The sequence below is a fragment of the Perna viridis genome, chromosome 1, assembly GCF_037379345.1.
Source record: "Perna viridis isolate PV_CMFRI_1.1 ecotype Kerala chromosome 1, ASM3737934v1, whole genome shotgun sequence".
Lineage (NCBI taxonomy): Eukaryota > Metazoa > Mollusca > Bivalvia > Mytilida > Mytilidae > Perna > Perna viridis.
This window is the reverse complement of record NC_142445.1, coordinates 22,802,229-22,820,168: the sequence shown is the minus strand read 5'-3', so window position 1 is coordinate 22,820,168 and position 17,940 is coordinate 22,802,229. Positions and strand designations below refer to the sequence as shown.

The window sequence follows — 17,940 nt, the reverse complement described above, 5'->3', positions numbered from 1 at the left end:
ACATTTTAAGTATCTTCAAATAAAAGAAGCTTCTTTGGGACTCATTCTGAAGTAAGTTTCTAATACTAAATAGGCCAGTTAAAAATAAATAACGAATACATATCAAACAGCCTAAAAGCTTGACATTGTATAAAAATTGATTTCGCGTCTGAACGAACAATCAGCAACTGATCGGCGGCATTCCCATAGAATCGTGTAGACAAATTACCATGGAATAAAATATCAATAGAGACACCAGGTTGTTAGTAATTGCAACCAACATATGTTTATTCAAGATAAAGGTAGTTCTCAGGCATGTGTGGCAAATCAATCATTGATTGAGCTGTAATATGCTTAAAGGTGTTATATATGCTTAACTTTATTCAAGTTCCTTACTAAGAGAGAGTTATTTGACACACATATATATGGCATGGATTTATAAACAAACTATGCTCTGGACTGAGAAAGCAACGATAGTAAGTAGTTTTGTTTCGCTCTTTGGATTATTTTAAGCCATAAAACAAATCTGAAAATTGTTTTATTTTCAAATGTCAAAACGATGAAGTGAAAGTTTTTTTAAGAACAAGGCAAAATGGGAAAAATCAGAAACATGCATGTCAAAACCCCACCTATCTGAAAATATAATTTCTCTCAAGAATGCTTTTTCCAGTTGAAAAAAAAGATTTCTGCATCACAGAATTTGCCAAGAATTTATTCAACAAAATTTTTGAATAATTAAGTTTTTGACAGATTTATCTGCTCTTGAAATATTCATTTTCAATGCATTTCAATGGAATTATAACTCAATTTATCAAAATGTTATGGAAAATCGTGTCTTTTTTCCTTGATTCTGATGGTGCTAAGAGTAAAATAAAGCTTCCAAAATGTTGTTTTTTTTCATACCATGTTTCACTCACTGCCTGATTCTTACAAGGACTGACACGTAATTATACAAAAAGTGAAAGTAATAGTTTGAAAAATGTTTCCTTAACATTTTCATTATTCATTAATAACAACGATCTCCAAGATAACAAAAAATGGACCTATTAATGCATTTGAACAAAACCTCTAAATAAACATGCAAGTTAATAAGAAAACATGCTTAAGAACAAAAACAAACACATAAAATAAAAACAAGAAGAAAAGCAAACTAATCGATAAAAAAAGTTCCTTATAAAATACCAAATAATAATAATAATAATAACAATAATAAGAAATAAGAAATAACGGAAAACAACAAAACATGCCAAAATAAAAAAAAAAAAACACACACACACACACACTAAACTATGGTTGCAATTGAGTAAACCCTTGCATATGTATAAACCAGCCATGATATATGGCGTGCCTGCAGTCATCAAGCACCAAACGTAGGAAAGAAGGATCATTTCATTATTTATTTCCTTTCTTTCAAGTGCGATGATTGTGACCTCTCGTCTATGTGTGCTGGATTTCTCCAAATTTTACCGAAATTTGAATAAAATACATGATTTTGTATTTCTAATGACGAAGATAATTGTCCCGTTTATCGCTAACAATATGTTTTTCTCTGGTTCCGTTTGCTTTCCTGGATCTATGGTCGCTGACTTTCGCAAATCTGTATTAATCGTGATTGCAAATGATCTGACTTTTATTACAGAGAATCATATTACATGTATGCTCACAATTTGTTTCGAAATTGTGAATTGCTTTAATGATTTTGTAGTTTGGTCAGTAAAGTGTTTTTGAAAAATGTAACACAGGCGTATACTAGCTGTTAGTGTCGTGCAATGAGTGATACAAAAAAAGTATGAGAAAAGTGTTACTTAAATATTTTCTTTATGCTAACAAGTAAATTGATTTTTGATTTCCGTAAATGGAGTTAAATGATTTTACAAATGGAAGTTGACAATGTTTAATAACTGAAATGGATGATGTCTTATCAACCAATCGATAGAAACAAAACCAAAGCACAGAAGGCTTTAAACGATAACACCGTAGTCCTTTAAACGTGTCACCGGGTTACGCAAATTTTGCAACATACATGACTGTATTTAAGAAAAAATGCCAGTAAAAAAAAAATGGGATTTTCATAAAACGTGAAATAATAAACTGAATATTGATTGTGTCTAAAATTTTAGAAATTTCCAACACATTCATTCCAAAGACCTATGTATGTGTTGATGTAATTTCATGATTAATCTACTTTTTGGAAGGTCAAAGGTCAGGAAATAACAGGTGAAAAAAAGATGTTAAGAAATATAATCCTTTTTGGTCCGATTTTGTTTATAAATGTTACTGTTATTGATCTCGCTAAATAAAAAAATACAAAATAAAACAATACGACACATAACAAAACAACAACAGCAATGACCGAACTATTGAAAAAAGAAATGTTGACACACATTGACGTTCAATTGAAGGCATATCTATTTTGAGGTGAGATTTGTAATTAACAAATGTAAACAACTTAAATACCAGCAGCAACCACATAACTTTTTTTCTCTTATTTTCAACTATCTATGGTATATTAGTTGGCGAAAACATATATTGTAAAATTACTTACACACTGCACTTGTAGTATTACTTCCGATGTCCTTAGCCGAGGCCATCGTTCGTCGTGTATTTCGACACCTTGATTGATATACTCTTCGGCTGGGAGAGTACCGTCAGTGATGATCAATCAGTGCACATCGTTGATGGGTTTCCAGCTACTGTTGTTCCTCTTCAACATAGGCCAGCAAGATGACTTTTTCTGCTTGGCCCAATCTTCGAACCGCTATTCTCCTACATCGAGGAGTCACTCCTAGTACAGAAAACAGTCGTCACAATGAGTGCAGGACATCTCCTACATTCAATCTCCACTGGGAAGTTCCATTTCTGCTAACCTTTGTCTTTACACTCTACCAAAAATTCATAAAAAAAAAATCAAAATACAATAGTACTTTGCACGATATAAATCAATTAAAAATGTAGGTCTCTTGTTTTCTCAGTTATGAAAACTTTTGAAAAAAAAACTTTTTTTGAAAATAGTGAACATTTGTTTAATTAAATGGTGCCTGGAATACATTTACACATTCACTTATAAATGAGAACTGACTTTGTATCTGACCGTTTTCATATGATTGATTGATATTCATTACTAAATCTTAGAAGAACATAAACAACCATCTTTTAAAAGAATTATGTAATGCTGGCTCATTTATAAGTATAATGTAATGTGCAATTTATGTATATGTTTCTAATAAAAACAGAAAGCACAGAAAAATATAACTTTTTAATATTGGTGCTGATGAGCAGGCAATAGGATATTTTAAACTCATCCAGAACATTTTTCAGAAGTTCAGAATGTTATTCAAATGCTAATGCTTTCCATTTGAAAATTAAAAAAAAGAAAGAACTTAAGTTTTTCACTTAAAAGACTTGCAGCGCTACAGATACGTAATTTAGTATCACAAAAGTTCAGTACTTTCATATGATTCAACTTATAATCATGCCTCCATATACTATGCGCTACGATCTAAACAGACACATTCAGTCAACACTATCGTAGAGTGTACCATCGACGTATAGATGACTTTCACATTCACTTCCATTCCGGAAAAGTTCTTCAATTTTATCGAGGTAAACTGGGGTCAGCAGTGACATTGGAATGGGAGCCAATGGATCAGAAACTTGATTCGATTACTGTCAAAAATTTCTAAATGATACATACATTATAGAAGCATTACCGATATTTAATGTTCCTTTCTTTGTCTAGTATAGTACAGTAAACCAGTTTCCACCAGATTCGGGGTAAATGACGAATGTGAAAATCGTCTATCGAAATAAACAATTTAGGAAGGGTCATGAGGAAAGAAATTGATTAAACTATCAAATACCGTGCAAGCTTCTTTCTTCGTTTAAACAATCTAGGAGGGAATGCATCTTGAAGGTCATGATAGAAAAAGTGTTTAGACTATCACAGTCTGGGCCGACATCTTCTTCGTTTTATTTTGTGACTAGGTCAATAGAATCATTAAACAGTAAAGTTTAAGATCTCTTTCATGTTTCATCGCATCTCACTGACAGGAATTCTAGAATATCTATTAGTAATACAATTCAACTGAATTCCTTTGCCAATCCAACGCGTTATCGTTTTACCACCAACATGATACTTTTTAGACCTTTTAAGTAGGATGCTAGTGTTTGAAAATATATTTTGTCGTCAATTTAATATGATTTTTTTTTGGTTATAAAATTCTTAAGATTTTTGTCAATATTTGTGATAGACTTAATATCCTAAAAAGATAAAACGTGATTATTGATATTTTATGGCATTCGGATTTCGATGACTGCTCACGATTATTAAAAGCTCCTATATGGATGGAAAGGTAAGCCGATAAATTAGAAAATCGCTTATATACGGTTTACGTAATCGCATATTAAAGACAATCATATTGTAATATAGTTTGGTATTTTCCATTTAAACCGAGTTCTAGCAATATCACTCGCTATGTTGCTATTGATGATACAAAAAGGAATTACTAATCAATAAACTAGCCTAGTGTAAACATGGTAAAAGTATTTTTTGTTGAATGTTTTGTATGATTCGTTACTTCACCGCTTTTGTTTCGAAAAGATTCGAAACATTCATATTTAATACTAGTTCTTTATCAGATTGATTTTGCACGGTAACAGATAAACTGTGGGGTATTTTAGCAACTTGAGACATTTCAATCGAATTTAAAGTTCGTGGAAAAAGATTGAAATCTGAAACTATATATTGTTCGACAATCATCTTTTAAACATCTATACATTAAAAAATACTATATAAGGGTAACAACAAAATCACCGATTCTAATCAAGTCTGGCAAAATAGATATTACACCACCGGAGCAGCTATGATCCTGAATTGGTACTGGCATTTCTAACGAAGTAGTAGGTTAAATCTAGAGTTTATAGCGCGCTAAACCCCCGTCTTCCATCGCGGAGTGAATATACCAGTAGTGATAGAAAAAGCATTTGCATGCTATTCTCATAATCGGTAAATCAGCGGTCACATCAAGACTTATATGTGATAAGAGTGCAACCAGAGTGTTCATTTTTTCATTCTAGTACATGATAAAGACAAACCAGATACACCAACCTGGTTTCAGTTGCAATGCTTTGAGAGAAGATAGAAAAGAAGCTTACTAAGTAGGGAAGGGCTCTTGATAATAAAAAAATCTAAATTATAGTTGGCTACAATTGTGGAATTGTGAAATTGATTTTCTTTGTTATTAATAGTCGAATGTAGAATCATAGTTATATTCAATGTTTCAGGTTATCCAGTAGCAGCTAGTATTGGCATTGTTGATATCGGTTCACAATTCTGAAAATGCCTCGCGTCCATCCAGACCATGGGAAAGACGACAAGTCAAAAAGAGCGCGGTTGAAGTCAAAGTCGACTGATTCTAAAGACGACAGTTCTGAGTCAGAAGAAAGTTTATACAACTCGTGGAAGAATAAATTAAAGAGATTGAAGAGAAACAGAAGAATGAGTAAAACTGAAAAACTGAAAAATAAACAGGATTCCAAAGAATATGAAACAAATGGGACTAATGCTGTTTCATCTAAAACAAAAACTAACCCATGGACAAAAATAACAGACAAAGGATCAGTTGACTGGGAAAGTAAAACTCCATTTGTATTTACTTTCATTGCAGGGAGTTTCCCGCCAATTGCAGAAGCGGAGGAGATACACTTCATTGATGATGTACCAGGTAAGCAAATTATAAATCCTTATCTGATTTTAGAATAATTTGAATTTAGTTTCTTTTAAGGTGTTGCTTGTGGTTGCATTGCTATCTTTTCAACTTTATAGAATTTTACAAATTAGTACAATAATGTTCTTAAAAGAATAGTATTACATGTAGTTAATTTGACTATAGGTACAACAACACTACTGTTTTGTAGAAGAATTATTTTTTTTTGTAATAATGATTTTATTGTAAAGAAGCAAATTCATCCTAAAATGTAAATTTCAAAATTGATGGCGACACTTCTAAAAAAAAATTAAGTGTGATACATCAAGTACAATACAGCAGAATATAGCACACCGTTTTAGTAAATTGTGCGCAAAATATTTATTCCTTTTCCAATAAAAAAGTTGATTCCAACATTTTGATAATGGACGCATTTTAGCATAGAGTTTCAAAACGTCAATTCTTATATTTCTTCTATCCTTGAATTGATATCATTATGTCTTGCCTTTTTTTAAATCACATGTAGTAAAGCATTTTATGGAAGGGCTGGATTCATTTTATAGTAAACATTTCTTCGTTATCAATTTTGCCTTTTTAAATGAGTCTTTTATAAACCTTTAGACTAAAAGACGCATAATCGTTTTAACTCGAATACAGGAAAATGTTATTGAACAATTATGCGTCTTCTAAAGACGTTGAAGTGTTATATTGCCAAAATAAAATGAACTAATTAAAATCAGTTCAACGTCCGTATTTAATAGATGATAACTTAATAAGACCGTTTTTACTGTTAGAAAAGATACCGTCATTTTTGTTTTACGTTCGATACAAAATTTTCCTATCACCTGATCAAAAAAAAGGTCATGAATTATAAACCACACCCCTTTTAACCGAACTACTTTTACCAATGAAATAATCCTGTCTGAAAAAAAGCGTGATTGATTGATTGTTGGGGTTTAACGCCCGAGCAGCAATATTTCAGCTATATTCAGGCGATGAACATGAAGTGGATGATAAATTGAACATGAAATGATGCATACAACCCAGTTGCTCTGTGGGTAGAGCGCCCTAGCCCCCGGCTAGGGTTCTGAGCACTATTTAGTCGCCTTTTACAACAAGGTTAGCGCTGCTGCAGGCCTATTCTTTCGACACCCGGACCTGCAAGGGGAGAAAAAAAAACGTGTATTAGGATAAATTAATATGAATTTGTCATACTTTTTTGCCAAAATATTGAATTATAGCAAATGTAACTAATATCTGAATGTATTAACTTGTATAAAGAATTTTGGTTCCATTTATGCATAGCATAAACCGCCTCGCGTTTCATTCTGCGTAAATGGAACCAAAGTTCTTTATACAAGATAATATATTCAAATATTAGTTTCTTTCATTAAATAGATAATGTATTTATTGCGTAAAGCTCAAATAGGCTATCGCAAATATAACTTTATGAAACAAATGAAAGTTGCAATGCAATACAAAATTGTTCATAGCAGAGAACAAAATAACACAATGGTAACAACTTACTTTCCACTTATAACAAAAGGTTTAAACTTCAAACTATCTCAAATAAATATAGGTGATTTTTTTACAGCATCACTATTCAATGTGTACAATTTATTAACATTAGGCCATGAATTATGATAGCTTAGTAAATGTTTTACTCTAAATTGTCTGTAAGCTGGACAAACAGAAATATAGTGATACATGTATTCGTTTTTTACATACTCTATCATATCTAGATATATTAGTATAAAGAATCGTTTCAATATTCGAATTCAGCTTAAGGAGGTAGGTCTACAGTAGGGGACATAACGCCTTAAATCAGTGATATGTATGTATCATATTCAATTTCACCAAAGCCGGTCAAGCTTTTTATTTAAAACAGAATGAAATCATTCCAAGTTACTTTGATGCTTACATGAGATTAATGTAAAAAGCTGAATACAAACGTTCCAATGATTTGTAAGAGTTGTGTCCCTTACCTTAGGTCTACCTCCTTCAGTAAACGTACATTATTATTATTATTGTTATAAAATTATTTCATTGTGTTTGAACTGCTTTGTAATGTAATAAGGGTCTTGGCATACTAGATTCTTAACAATCATTGACCAAGCCGCATAAGACATAATATTTGTCGATAGATCTCGTCAAATAATGCTGACACTGTATGGAGAGGATAAACCCTTAATGAGGTTAATACGCTAGGACACGAAATCCTAAGGCTAAATATGTTACAGATTATTGAATGCTCGCAAGACAATGTCACATTTACTCTTTTATCTTTCATGATCACATTTCAGACGTAATAATATTGATACACTATAACAGTATTAATTTTAGGGGTCTACTTAATTCTGTTATTTTCGCAGTGGAGAAATACACGCGAAAAACACTACCTGCAAAATAGATTTTTTTAAAAGTTTTTTTTTCAAAATCTAGAAAATTGATCACCTGACAGAATCGGCGAAAAAAATGTAACCATGAAAATTAATATTATATTGTTAACGTTGTTAACGCGGAAGAATACGAATAAATGATTCGACTAAGTACGTGTCCATGCAAGATTCATGCAAAAATATTTGATAGAAATTGATAGGAAACTCAACTAACAAAGACCAGACATGGAAAACAGACACATACAATAAAGAACATAAAATAATTAAAATAATACATACAAAATAACAAAAGTAAATGATCAACTCGGATTCCACTAAAAACTGGAAGCATGGACCCTGTTCCAGAAGCATAATTGTAAGAAGTCTAGCGCGGTACAAAAAGTCTGCGAAGTTACGGCTGGCTCTGGGATAACGTATGAGTTGTGAAATGAAAACTTCAGATGCTAAAGGGATGTTGCTGCAGATGAATGGATAATACAGAATGAAAATTCATCGCGTTTGTCGCATAGTTTAGTCAGTAGTTTTTCTCTACTTTCGATCTTTAAGTGTAGGTCAAGATATGAGGCTGACTTCACAGTGTCTGTAGTATCCTTTATCTCAAGTTCTTGGAGGTACATGCTATATTTAAAATCCCTGAAACTATAATTATTTAATGATAACGCGTCATCTTTAAAGCGGAAACTGAGAATAAAGGATCTAGTTAAACGATGGATGTTTCTTCTTTTGGATCAGGTATAAAGTCAGCCTAATAAGAGTAAAGGAATAGGTCAGCAAGTAGAGGAGCACAGTTTGTTCCCATTGGAATGCCGACTTTTTTTGTGAAAAAACGTGTCCAATACACTGGACATATATATGTTGTCAATACAAGTTCCAGCATTTTGAAAACATCTTCTTCGGTATATTTGGCAGATGACTTGGAATAAACTATTTCGCTGTACCTGTTTAAATGATGTTTTGGGGTCAGCTGCAGCCTGCCCGATGGAGGTTTTCTCGTCCTTTATTGAATACCAATGGATGGCCTTGAGCTGACAATTGTCATCCCGATGGAGTTGTTGTCTTTGTGACATACTCATCATATCGATTCTTTTCATATGCCATAATTGATAATTTCACAAGTTTATATACTACCGTTTTAAAGGTACATTGAAAAACCATGGAAATATTTTTGAAAAAAAACTATAGACATTCAGATACTAGAGAAACCTCCTGACGGATCTCCAAATTAAAATTATTCTTTAAACGCAGATTTATAGTCGATACATGGTGCAAACATGTAATAAAACAATAATACATCATCCTGAAAAGTGTATATTTGAAGACGTAAAGACGACCATTGTTGTAACTTAACTACAAGTTGCATGCGACGAAAATAAGCCATTCCTAACGATCATTCAGGGAGTTTAATACAAACAATGAAGAAGTTAAATCTCGATTCCTTTAATTCATTCATGATAACCTAATCAAAATAAGATTATTGCGTTAACCCCTTTGAACCTTCATATCTAACAGTATAGTACTTTTTTTATTTGTGTGCTGTTATACATAAATAACATGCTGTTTTAATGGTCGAACGAGTTAACGGTATTTCCGTATGTTTCGTGGAGATAAGACCTAACTGTTCAGATGATGGATGATTAAAGGATATACCATGGGAATGAAAAGCATGAGATTCATCACAGTGCATAAACAACACTGTGGTTGATAAAATGCTTTGCAAAACAAGGATAACTTAACTTGATGGTTTTAAGTAATTCGAAGTAAATTTGAATTCTTTAAACATTACTGCAAACAAATAACAATGAATTTGCGCTAATTTTGAAAGCATGGAGAGAGGCTGTCTCAAGATTTCAAGAAATCAATTTATAAAAATCAGTTTTTATGTTAATAGTTCAGCTGTTCTTATTGCATATTTCATGAATAAAAAGGTACCATAAGGACGATATATGCTATTTATATTGTTCAGTGTAGGAATATAAAATAAAATTTAAAATGGCATATCTATATCAAGTATATGAACATTATTTAAATTCTCGCGTGAACAAGCTTTCATGAAAATGTATCGTCGAAAGTTATGTCATTCAGCAACAGTTTATTTTTCAAAAATGTTCTATACAATTGGAACTCTTTCTGAACTATTCTTGCTTTTCATGAAAATTATATTTTAGGACCTTTAAAACAGGTATAGATTAAGTTTTTTGGTTTTTTTTATTTTGATATCATCAGTTTACTTTAACAAATTGTTAGTTTTAATGGCGTTATCACAAAAGAACAGAATTTAAGTGATGCCCTTGTAAAGCTTAAAACTTTGTGATTATACAGTAAGGACAATCTTGTCTCATAACTATGCCGAAACAGGAACTAGAAACATCCAACAGAAAGGATACTGACTTTATTTATATAACATCTATTACTTGAAATAATAACGTCAATACTAACTCATTGTTCACTCTTTTGTTAACCAGTCGAGCAAATTGCATTGTAATGTCATTATGTCATGTCTGGTTGTTAGCGAGAATAATTAAGCATGATAATGCAAGGATGCGAACCAATCGTCTTCCTAATTAGAAAGAAGCACTATCATTTCAGCTAATAATTGCCTTTAAAACACTTTCTCAACATTTCGTGATGATCTTTAAATCTAATTTCTTAAACGACAATTTAAATTATTGGTTTAGTACTCAATTACAAACCAACGGTTTCGAAAATGAATGTAAAATAAAACTTATTCTTTTGTAAAAAACAACGTATTTAGCGTATCACAATATTGCAATATTTGTTGAATTGATAATTTCTAATTGAATAAGTAACTTTCAATTTTTAAGCTTCACACATAATTGTTTTTCTTTTTTTATTTAAATTTTGGAAGCAAAAGATTTTGTTGCACTTTTCGTTTATTCGGATTTCCAGTCTGCTTCTTAGATGAATGATTTAAAAGGTATTCCTCCGAACAGATTCGGCGTTTAATTTATCGTGGTTGTCGTCTGAAGATTATTCCATTACATCGTTTATTTATAACCATTCTTGAATCGTTTTTAACAAAATGAACGCTAAACTAGCGAAACATCTTTGAAACAGTTCATTAACATGATTTTAAAGGTATTTTAACGCATTATTTAAATGTTTTCTGTGTTTTTTGAAAGATTCTTGACCTGAGAGGTTTGAACGCTTCCGTCGTTGTTACAGAAGATTTCTACTTGAGATTTTGAAGAGTGTAACAGTAACGTCATACATTCAGACAATCCCCTGTTTTAGATTCTGTTTGAAGTGTAATTGACGCGGAGAGATTTTCCACATAGTGCTGCAACATATCTTCTTCAGCACTTGCGTATAGAGTTTTCATATCACAAATGTCAGAGCTTGCTGTAACCACCCAGACTGTTTGTATCGCACAAGACTTCTTACAATTAGGCTTCTGGATCAGGGTTATGTTGCTACAATTGAAGTCATCACTACAGAAGTTTTATGGTCGTCATCATGAACTCGTGAATCATCTGCAGCATGAAAACTGATTTGTTCAGCGTATCATAGTTTTCTTTTCCTTTTTCGTCTAACCCGGACTTGACTTTTTATGAGCAGCTCCCTGCGGGTGTTTCCAGAAAAGCAGAGGACGCTTTCCCTACCGGTGCACCTGGTCCATGCTCCAAGGTTTCAGTGAAGTTCAAGTTGCTCTTTAACTTTATATACTTAGTTGTGTTTGTATGATTTCCATATCTGGTCATTGTCCCTAGATTACATTTTTTTTTATTTCAGCTAGAATCCTGAAAGAGTAATCAAGGGAACCAAGGTTATAGCGGTAATCAAAAGAATGTAATCCAGGGACGAAGACCAGACACGAAAAAACAGACATGCACAACAAAGAACATAAAGTAGTTAAAATCATACATACAAAGTATTAAAAGCAAATGAGCAACTCGGATTTCATTAAAAACTGGGAGCACGGACCAGGTGCACCGGTAGGGTAAGATCCTCGGCTTTGCTAGAAACAACCGCCGAGTTGCTCATAAAAAAGTCAAGTCTGGGGTAGACGAAAGAGGAAAGGAAAACTATGACACGTGGAACAAATCAGTTTTCATGACGGAGATGGATACACAGTAACGATCCATGAGTTCATGACGACGACCTGAAAACATTTGTAGTGATGATTTCAATCTTGTAGCAACATAATCCTGACCCAGAAGCCTATTTGTTAGAATTCTAGAGCGATACAAAAAGTCTGCGTAGTTTGACGTATGAGTTGTGTTATCTAGAAATATAAGAAGTAAATTATTTTGTGACCGGTCATCTACACGTCGAAACGCATGATTCCTTTCACAGAGGTTGTCCAGATATTACATATAATAATCAATTCACACGTTCCAGCTGTTTAATTTGGATATCCATTTATTTCAAATATAACCTGATTTCCAGAATAAATTCGTCAGCAATTTCCTAATCCTAATTATGAACATTATTTTTGTCCTTGATAAAGACCTAAAGCATATTATGCAAACGCACCTTTTTTAATACCATAAAAGTATGCGATAGAGGATCTGGGCCAGAATTTAGAGTAAACTATTAATTGATTTCCTGCTATATTACAACATTCCATTACGGGATCTGTCAAAATGCTTATTAACTGTAGCTACATAGGAACGGAAAAACGTTTTAATGCTTCGTTTTGCTATGTTAAAGTGAAGGTTAATTTGACTTGATTCGCGTGTCTATCATTCAAACTAGGTGTGTTGTTATACATTGAATGTGGTAACAACACATTTATTGCTGAAGTTTGAATAATATACCTAAAGTTTAAACACAATATACTTTATAGAATATATATCCCCTTTTCTGTGAACTACCGAATAGTCAATGAACATGCGTGCAGCATATTTCCGAGAGCAAAATTCTTTTGGTTTTTCCCAAGCATTACCTCGGTGAAGTATATATCACACATGCTCATCGACTTAACACGAAAGGGTCTAATGTCTTCAAAAGTTTTTCAAAGAAATAAAGTAAATACAAGAGTTGACCGGAAGAAGTATACTTATACAGTCATGTAACTGTATTTTGAAATTGAACCGACTTTCAAAAATGAGCTTTTCCTTTTATCTTCAATACCTTTAAACAGGTCAAAATCCTGGTTATTAAAATGAATTAATTTCAATTTCAAATGTGGAGATTTTAATTACCCGATTGGGATAAAAGAAAACAAAGACTGCCTGATACGCCTGCCGCATACGTTGACATCGACGAAAATGAACAAAACTAGTCTTGACTTCGTTCTACGACAACGAGGAGGACTTTTCATTCCATATTGTGATTTTTTTCGTTAGAGTTTGCATCTGCTATTATGTTTTGATATTTCACAAATCTGATTAATTATTTGTATAATAGATAATTATCCTTAAAGTTACACTGCTATTGATGTAATTGTATTAATAATAAGATTTCCTTGTTTTTCAAGTTATTTAGACGTTCTTCGCTACCTCATTGTGTGTCCTTCTAATTACTTCTATAGTCTTTACCAACTACAAAATTCAAGTTGTATTCTCGGGAAAATATGCTGAACTACGGAACTATGAAAATACTGTCCCGAAGAACTTTATAACTGACAAGTAGGACCACTAATATAGTCCTTAAAATGTAATCCCTTCTTTGAAGTTTACACATGATTTCCTAAAATGACACCTTTAAACAAATACTAAGTATATTTTACGTTTTACGCGAGTAAACATTACTGTACTGTACTAAGCTAGTAATGTTTTGGCAAATTATTTATTTTGACGTCATAATAAGTAAAAGCATGAATACCATATGAGGGGTTAGTTATTTTGACGGGTATAAAATTTGTCGATTTGGTGCAAAAAGATTTGCGAACAATTTTTGCGTTTTTAATTTTGGAGGATGAAAAGTGGTGCATTTAGTACTTAAAGCCAGAGTAAATATTTTGCGGAATTTACCCGGGCGGCCAGAACTCGCCAAAATTTGAACACCGATATACGGTAATTATAAACACCACTAGATGCTTTTTTATTGTGTCCATTGTGAAAATCACAGTTTAAACAAAGTTATTTGAAAGGTTCGAGCCATGTTTTTGAATAGTTTTGTCAATTAATGTCGTAGTCATTTGTATTTTTTTAAAGATATTTTAAAATTTTTTGGTATATATCTCATTTTTAATGTCTTCGGGTTACCTTGTCGGCCAAACAAAAAACCAATTTGAGAACGCTATACTTTTCCTGCTATTATATCTCCCACTATCTTACTAGTAGCTATAAACTGACCATTAATTAAATACTAATGTTCATGAACAATTGCTAATGTGTATGCTGTACACGTTTTTAAAAAGAGTAGCCTTTCACCAGCAGCATTTTCATCAAAGGTGACGTTCTATATATGGCAACGATGTTAATTGTTCCAAAAGTACTATGTAGATCCTAAAGCACTTTCTGAACAATTTAGTTGCGAGAAAATAAATCAAAACTTGATTTTGAGAGAAATTAATGAAGTGAAAAATATTCAAGTGCTTTACACATTGCATTGACGTAGATTAAGTGAATGGTAATACTCCAGAATATCAGAAACTGACAAGTACAAATAGAACTTGACAAGTCAATTACGAAAGTTGACAACTATATGCATTGATTACAAGCAACTTTGAAATACTGCAACTTTGTACCTAACCGGCAAAAATATTTTGAAAGATATTACTTTTTACATTTGTCGTAATTTGTTCATGATTCAAAAAGATGATGTTTATAAAATTACTTTAGCTCTTGCTTCGTTTTCAATTGTGAATAAGACAAAATACGATCATAGTAATTTTCACATCAATAAAGAATTATATAAAAAATAAAACAATCAAAAAGGCAAAAACTAACGCCATAAACGCCAAACAAAAAGCAAAAAGATTCTCCACAATCAATCCGAACCGTAAAAATAAACAAACAAATTCCAAACAAAAAATGGGGTTTTCTTGAACTTATCATCGTATCTAAGCGTATTATTGAACTCATGCTTTCAACATGTATGTCGTAATAAATATTTCTCTAACGACTTCTTTGTATACTATCAATTATAAATTCTATAAAAACATAAAAAGATTTGAGTAATTATTCCAGGCTTGAGACACAAGGTTAAAAGATGTTAAGTTGAAATAAGATTTTCTAGTGTTTCCATGATCATCCGTATTCATTGGTTATAAAGAGTAATCAAGGGAACCAAGGTTATAGCAATATCAAACATAAATAGGTTATTATTTTAAACAAACAAGCTCCGCTTTCTTTTCTACAATAGTGGAGCAAAATTTATAGGACATCGTTAAACCATTTTTATATAGGTTGTTTTCAATAGTTTGTAAGTACTGAATTGTGCTGTCTTATATGGCTGGCCGAGTGGTCTAGGGCGCTGGACTTAGTGCAGGCGGTGTTGCCATAGATGTCACAGCGGTACGATTTCGAGTCCCGCGGAGGGAACGACCGACAATTTGCTTCGTAAATTTGACAGTTCTAACATCTTGGGAATTTTCAGACCCTTCTATATGTTTACGTTATCATCCCTGTATCAATTTGAACCGAAGGAGTAGTGTAGCGAATAGAGTCGTCACATTCGGAGACGTTATATATATATATATATATATATATATGTATATATATGTATACGAATGTATTAACTTTTCCATGAAGAAAAGATAACCATCGTTTTAAGTATGATATAAAAAGAGTGTGTTTAGCCATATATGAATCGAATGTTAACGATACGAAAGTAAAGGTTTAAGCATTCGTGAACTCATTAAATCAGGAAATTGCACTGACAGTTTTCTTAAATATTGGATTTGACATTTGCAATATTGCAATTAAAAGCTGAAATAAATGCACAATGGAGACAATATTAAATGAAAGCATTTTAAGCTGGCGTTTTTATATTCACAACATAACCTTTCGTTTAATGAAGTATGTATAAACTTTTCATCGGCATCTTAAATTAAATTGTCGAATAATATGAAGTATTAAGATATTGGTTTTGTGCTTTCTTGGAGTTCATAGTTCTGTTCTACAGCTTGATTACAGAGTTTGATTAAAGCGTATTGCTTTTATGATGATGTATCAGGTTAAATGTAAAACAATAGAAACAATATTTTTGTCCCGACTCACTGTTTTCTATCAGTTCTCTTAATAACAATAATAAAAATAATGATGATGGTGATGAAGATTTATTGAATTAAGATTGGATTGTATTGTGCTGAGAAGAAAGTGACGTTGAAGATATATGAGGCAGGTAAAACCTGCATGAGGATGGAGTTGAATATATTGATATTTTTATAAATAATATTGTCTTTTATAGGTTCACATCAACTAGGATTTTTCTCTCTCCATGATTTAACAAAACATAAAATATAAGCTTTAACCGTATTAAATGTTAACCTCGCGTCAGACTGAAATCTGACTCCCAGTGCTTCTAAGGTCAAAGATAAATTCATATTGATTACAGTTCTTGATTCCTGATTATTATGCAATATACACTTGTATTGTATTTGGTGGAATATGAAAGTTTAAGTTTAACTTCAAAATGACACAACAACAACAACAACAACAACAAAAACAATAATAATAATAATAACAGAGTCAAACAATCCAGCAAACCGACTCGTTTGTGTTGGCAATGAAGTGAAATTAAGCGGGAAAGGTATTCAAATCACAGAAGTTAAAAGACTAAAAGGGAAAGAAATTAGACGCATTAATTATAATCCTTATTATCCTTATTGACATATTATATTAGAAAGAGGTATCAGATTGTTTCCCTTGACTGACGAAAACGTCTAAGATAATACATCTCTTTGTAGAAATAATTCAATGAATTACAATACAATACTCCATGTCTAAAGACTTACGTCACTTAAATAAGGATCATGTTACAATGGCAATTGATTTTCTGCTTGATCAAAGCTATTTTATAAACGAAGGATTGGTAAAAGTATACGTCCAAAGTACTTACCATAAAAATATATATTATCTTGACTTTAATATTATATTATTATAGCAAGGTTGTTTAAGAGAATTAAATATAATAAAAACGTAGACAACTTTATTTAAACTTGATGAACTTTTATCTCGAATGATAAATTGTATTATTTGTTTTATGATAAATTTTCAACTGTTGACTTGTATGATTTAAATTCTAGCATGTCCATTTATTTTCTTAAATAATGATGCGTTCACATGATCCAATAATGCACATTCAATGCAATTTGTTTTCCATTTACATGTTCACACATAAAACGAAAGTCCATGCATTATTGAATTCACTTCAGAATACGTTTTCGATCATGCGAATTAAATAATTTGCATCCAAATAAACAGGTAAATATTGACGGCGTCGCTTCTCTTCACCAATACATGGCGAATTCTAAAACGCATGTAGATGCAAAGTGAATTCGAATGAATATTGATGCGATGTACGAACTTAGTCGACATTTTCTATGCGTATTTACGTGTGAAGCAACATTAGTCTGAGATGAAATAACTAAGATATAAAAAACAGTTTTATTATAAAAAATTACTATTACTGTGTAGTATTGTAAAAGCGAATTACAAAGCTTTGGTAGGTTTTAATAAAGCGAACTATATATAACAGTGTACTCTTTACCTTTTATTATTGCACTGTGTCAAAGTTCAGGTCAAGCCTTTTTTACCTATAAATTATGTGTTATTCATTTAACAATCAGGATGGTATATTGTGGTTATTATGTGCATCTTTGACCTGACCTACTACGCCTCGCACTGCACGGAATAACCGCGATATACATTCTCATGGTTAAATTACTGTGTGCACATTGATGTCAAAATCCGGGACGTCACAAGAACCGCTCTCAGTCTGTGATG

At 32.1% G+C, this 17,940-nt stretch overlaps 1 protein-coding gene across 1 annotated transcript in view; it reads left to right on the top strand.

The window, feature by feature from the left end:
* Positions 1–313: 313 nt before the first annotated feature.
* LOC148627819 (uncharacterized) overlaps positions 314–17,940 on the top strand; it is a 114,549-nt gene continuing 96,922 nt past the window's right edge. The window contains exons 1-2 of the mRNA XM_088579516.1: positions 314–455; positions 5,263–5,702. Of these exons, the coding sequence (XP_088435642.1) occupies positions 5,318–5,702 (385 nt within the window). The 5' untranslated portion in view covers positions 314–455; positions 5,263–5,317. The remainder of the gene's footprint in view (positions 456–5,262; positions 5,703–17,940) is intronic.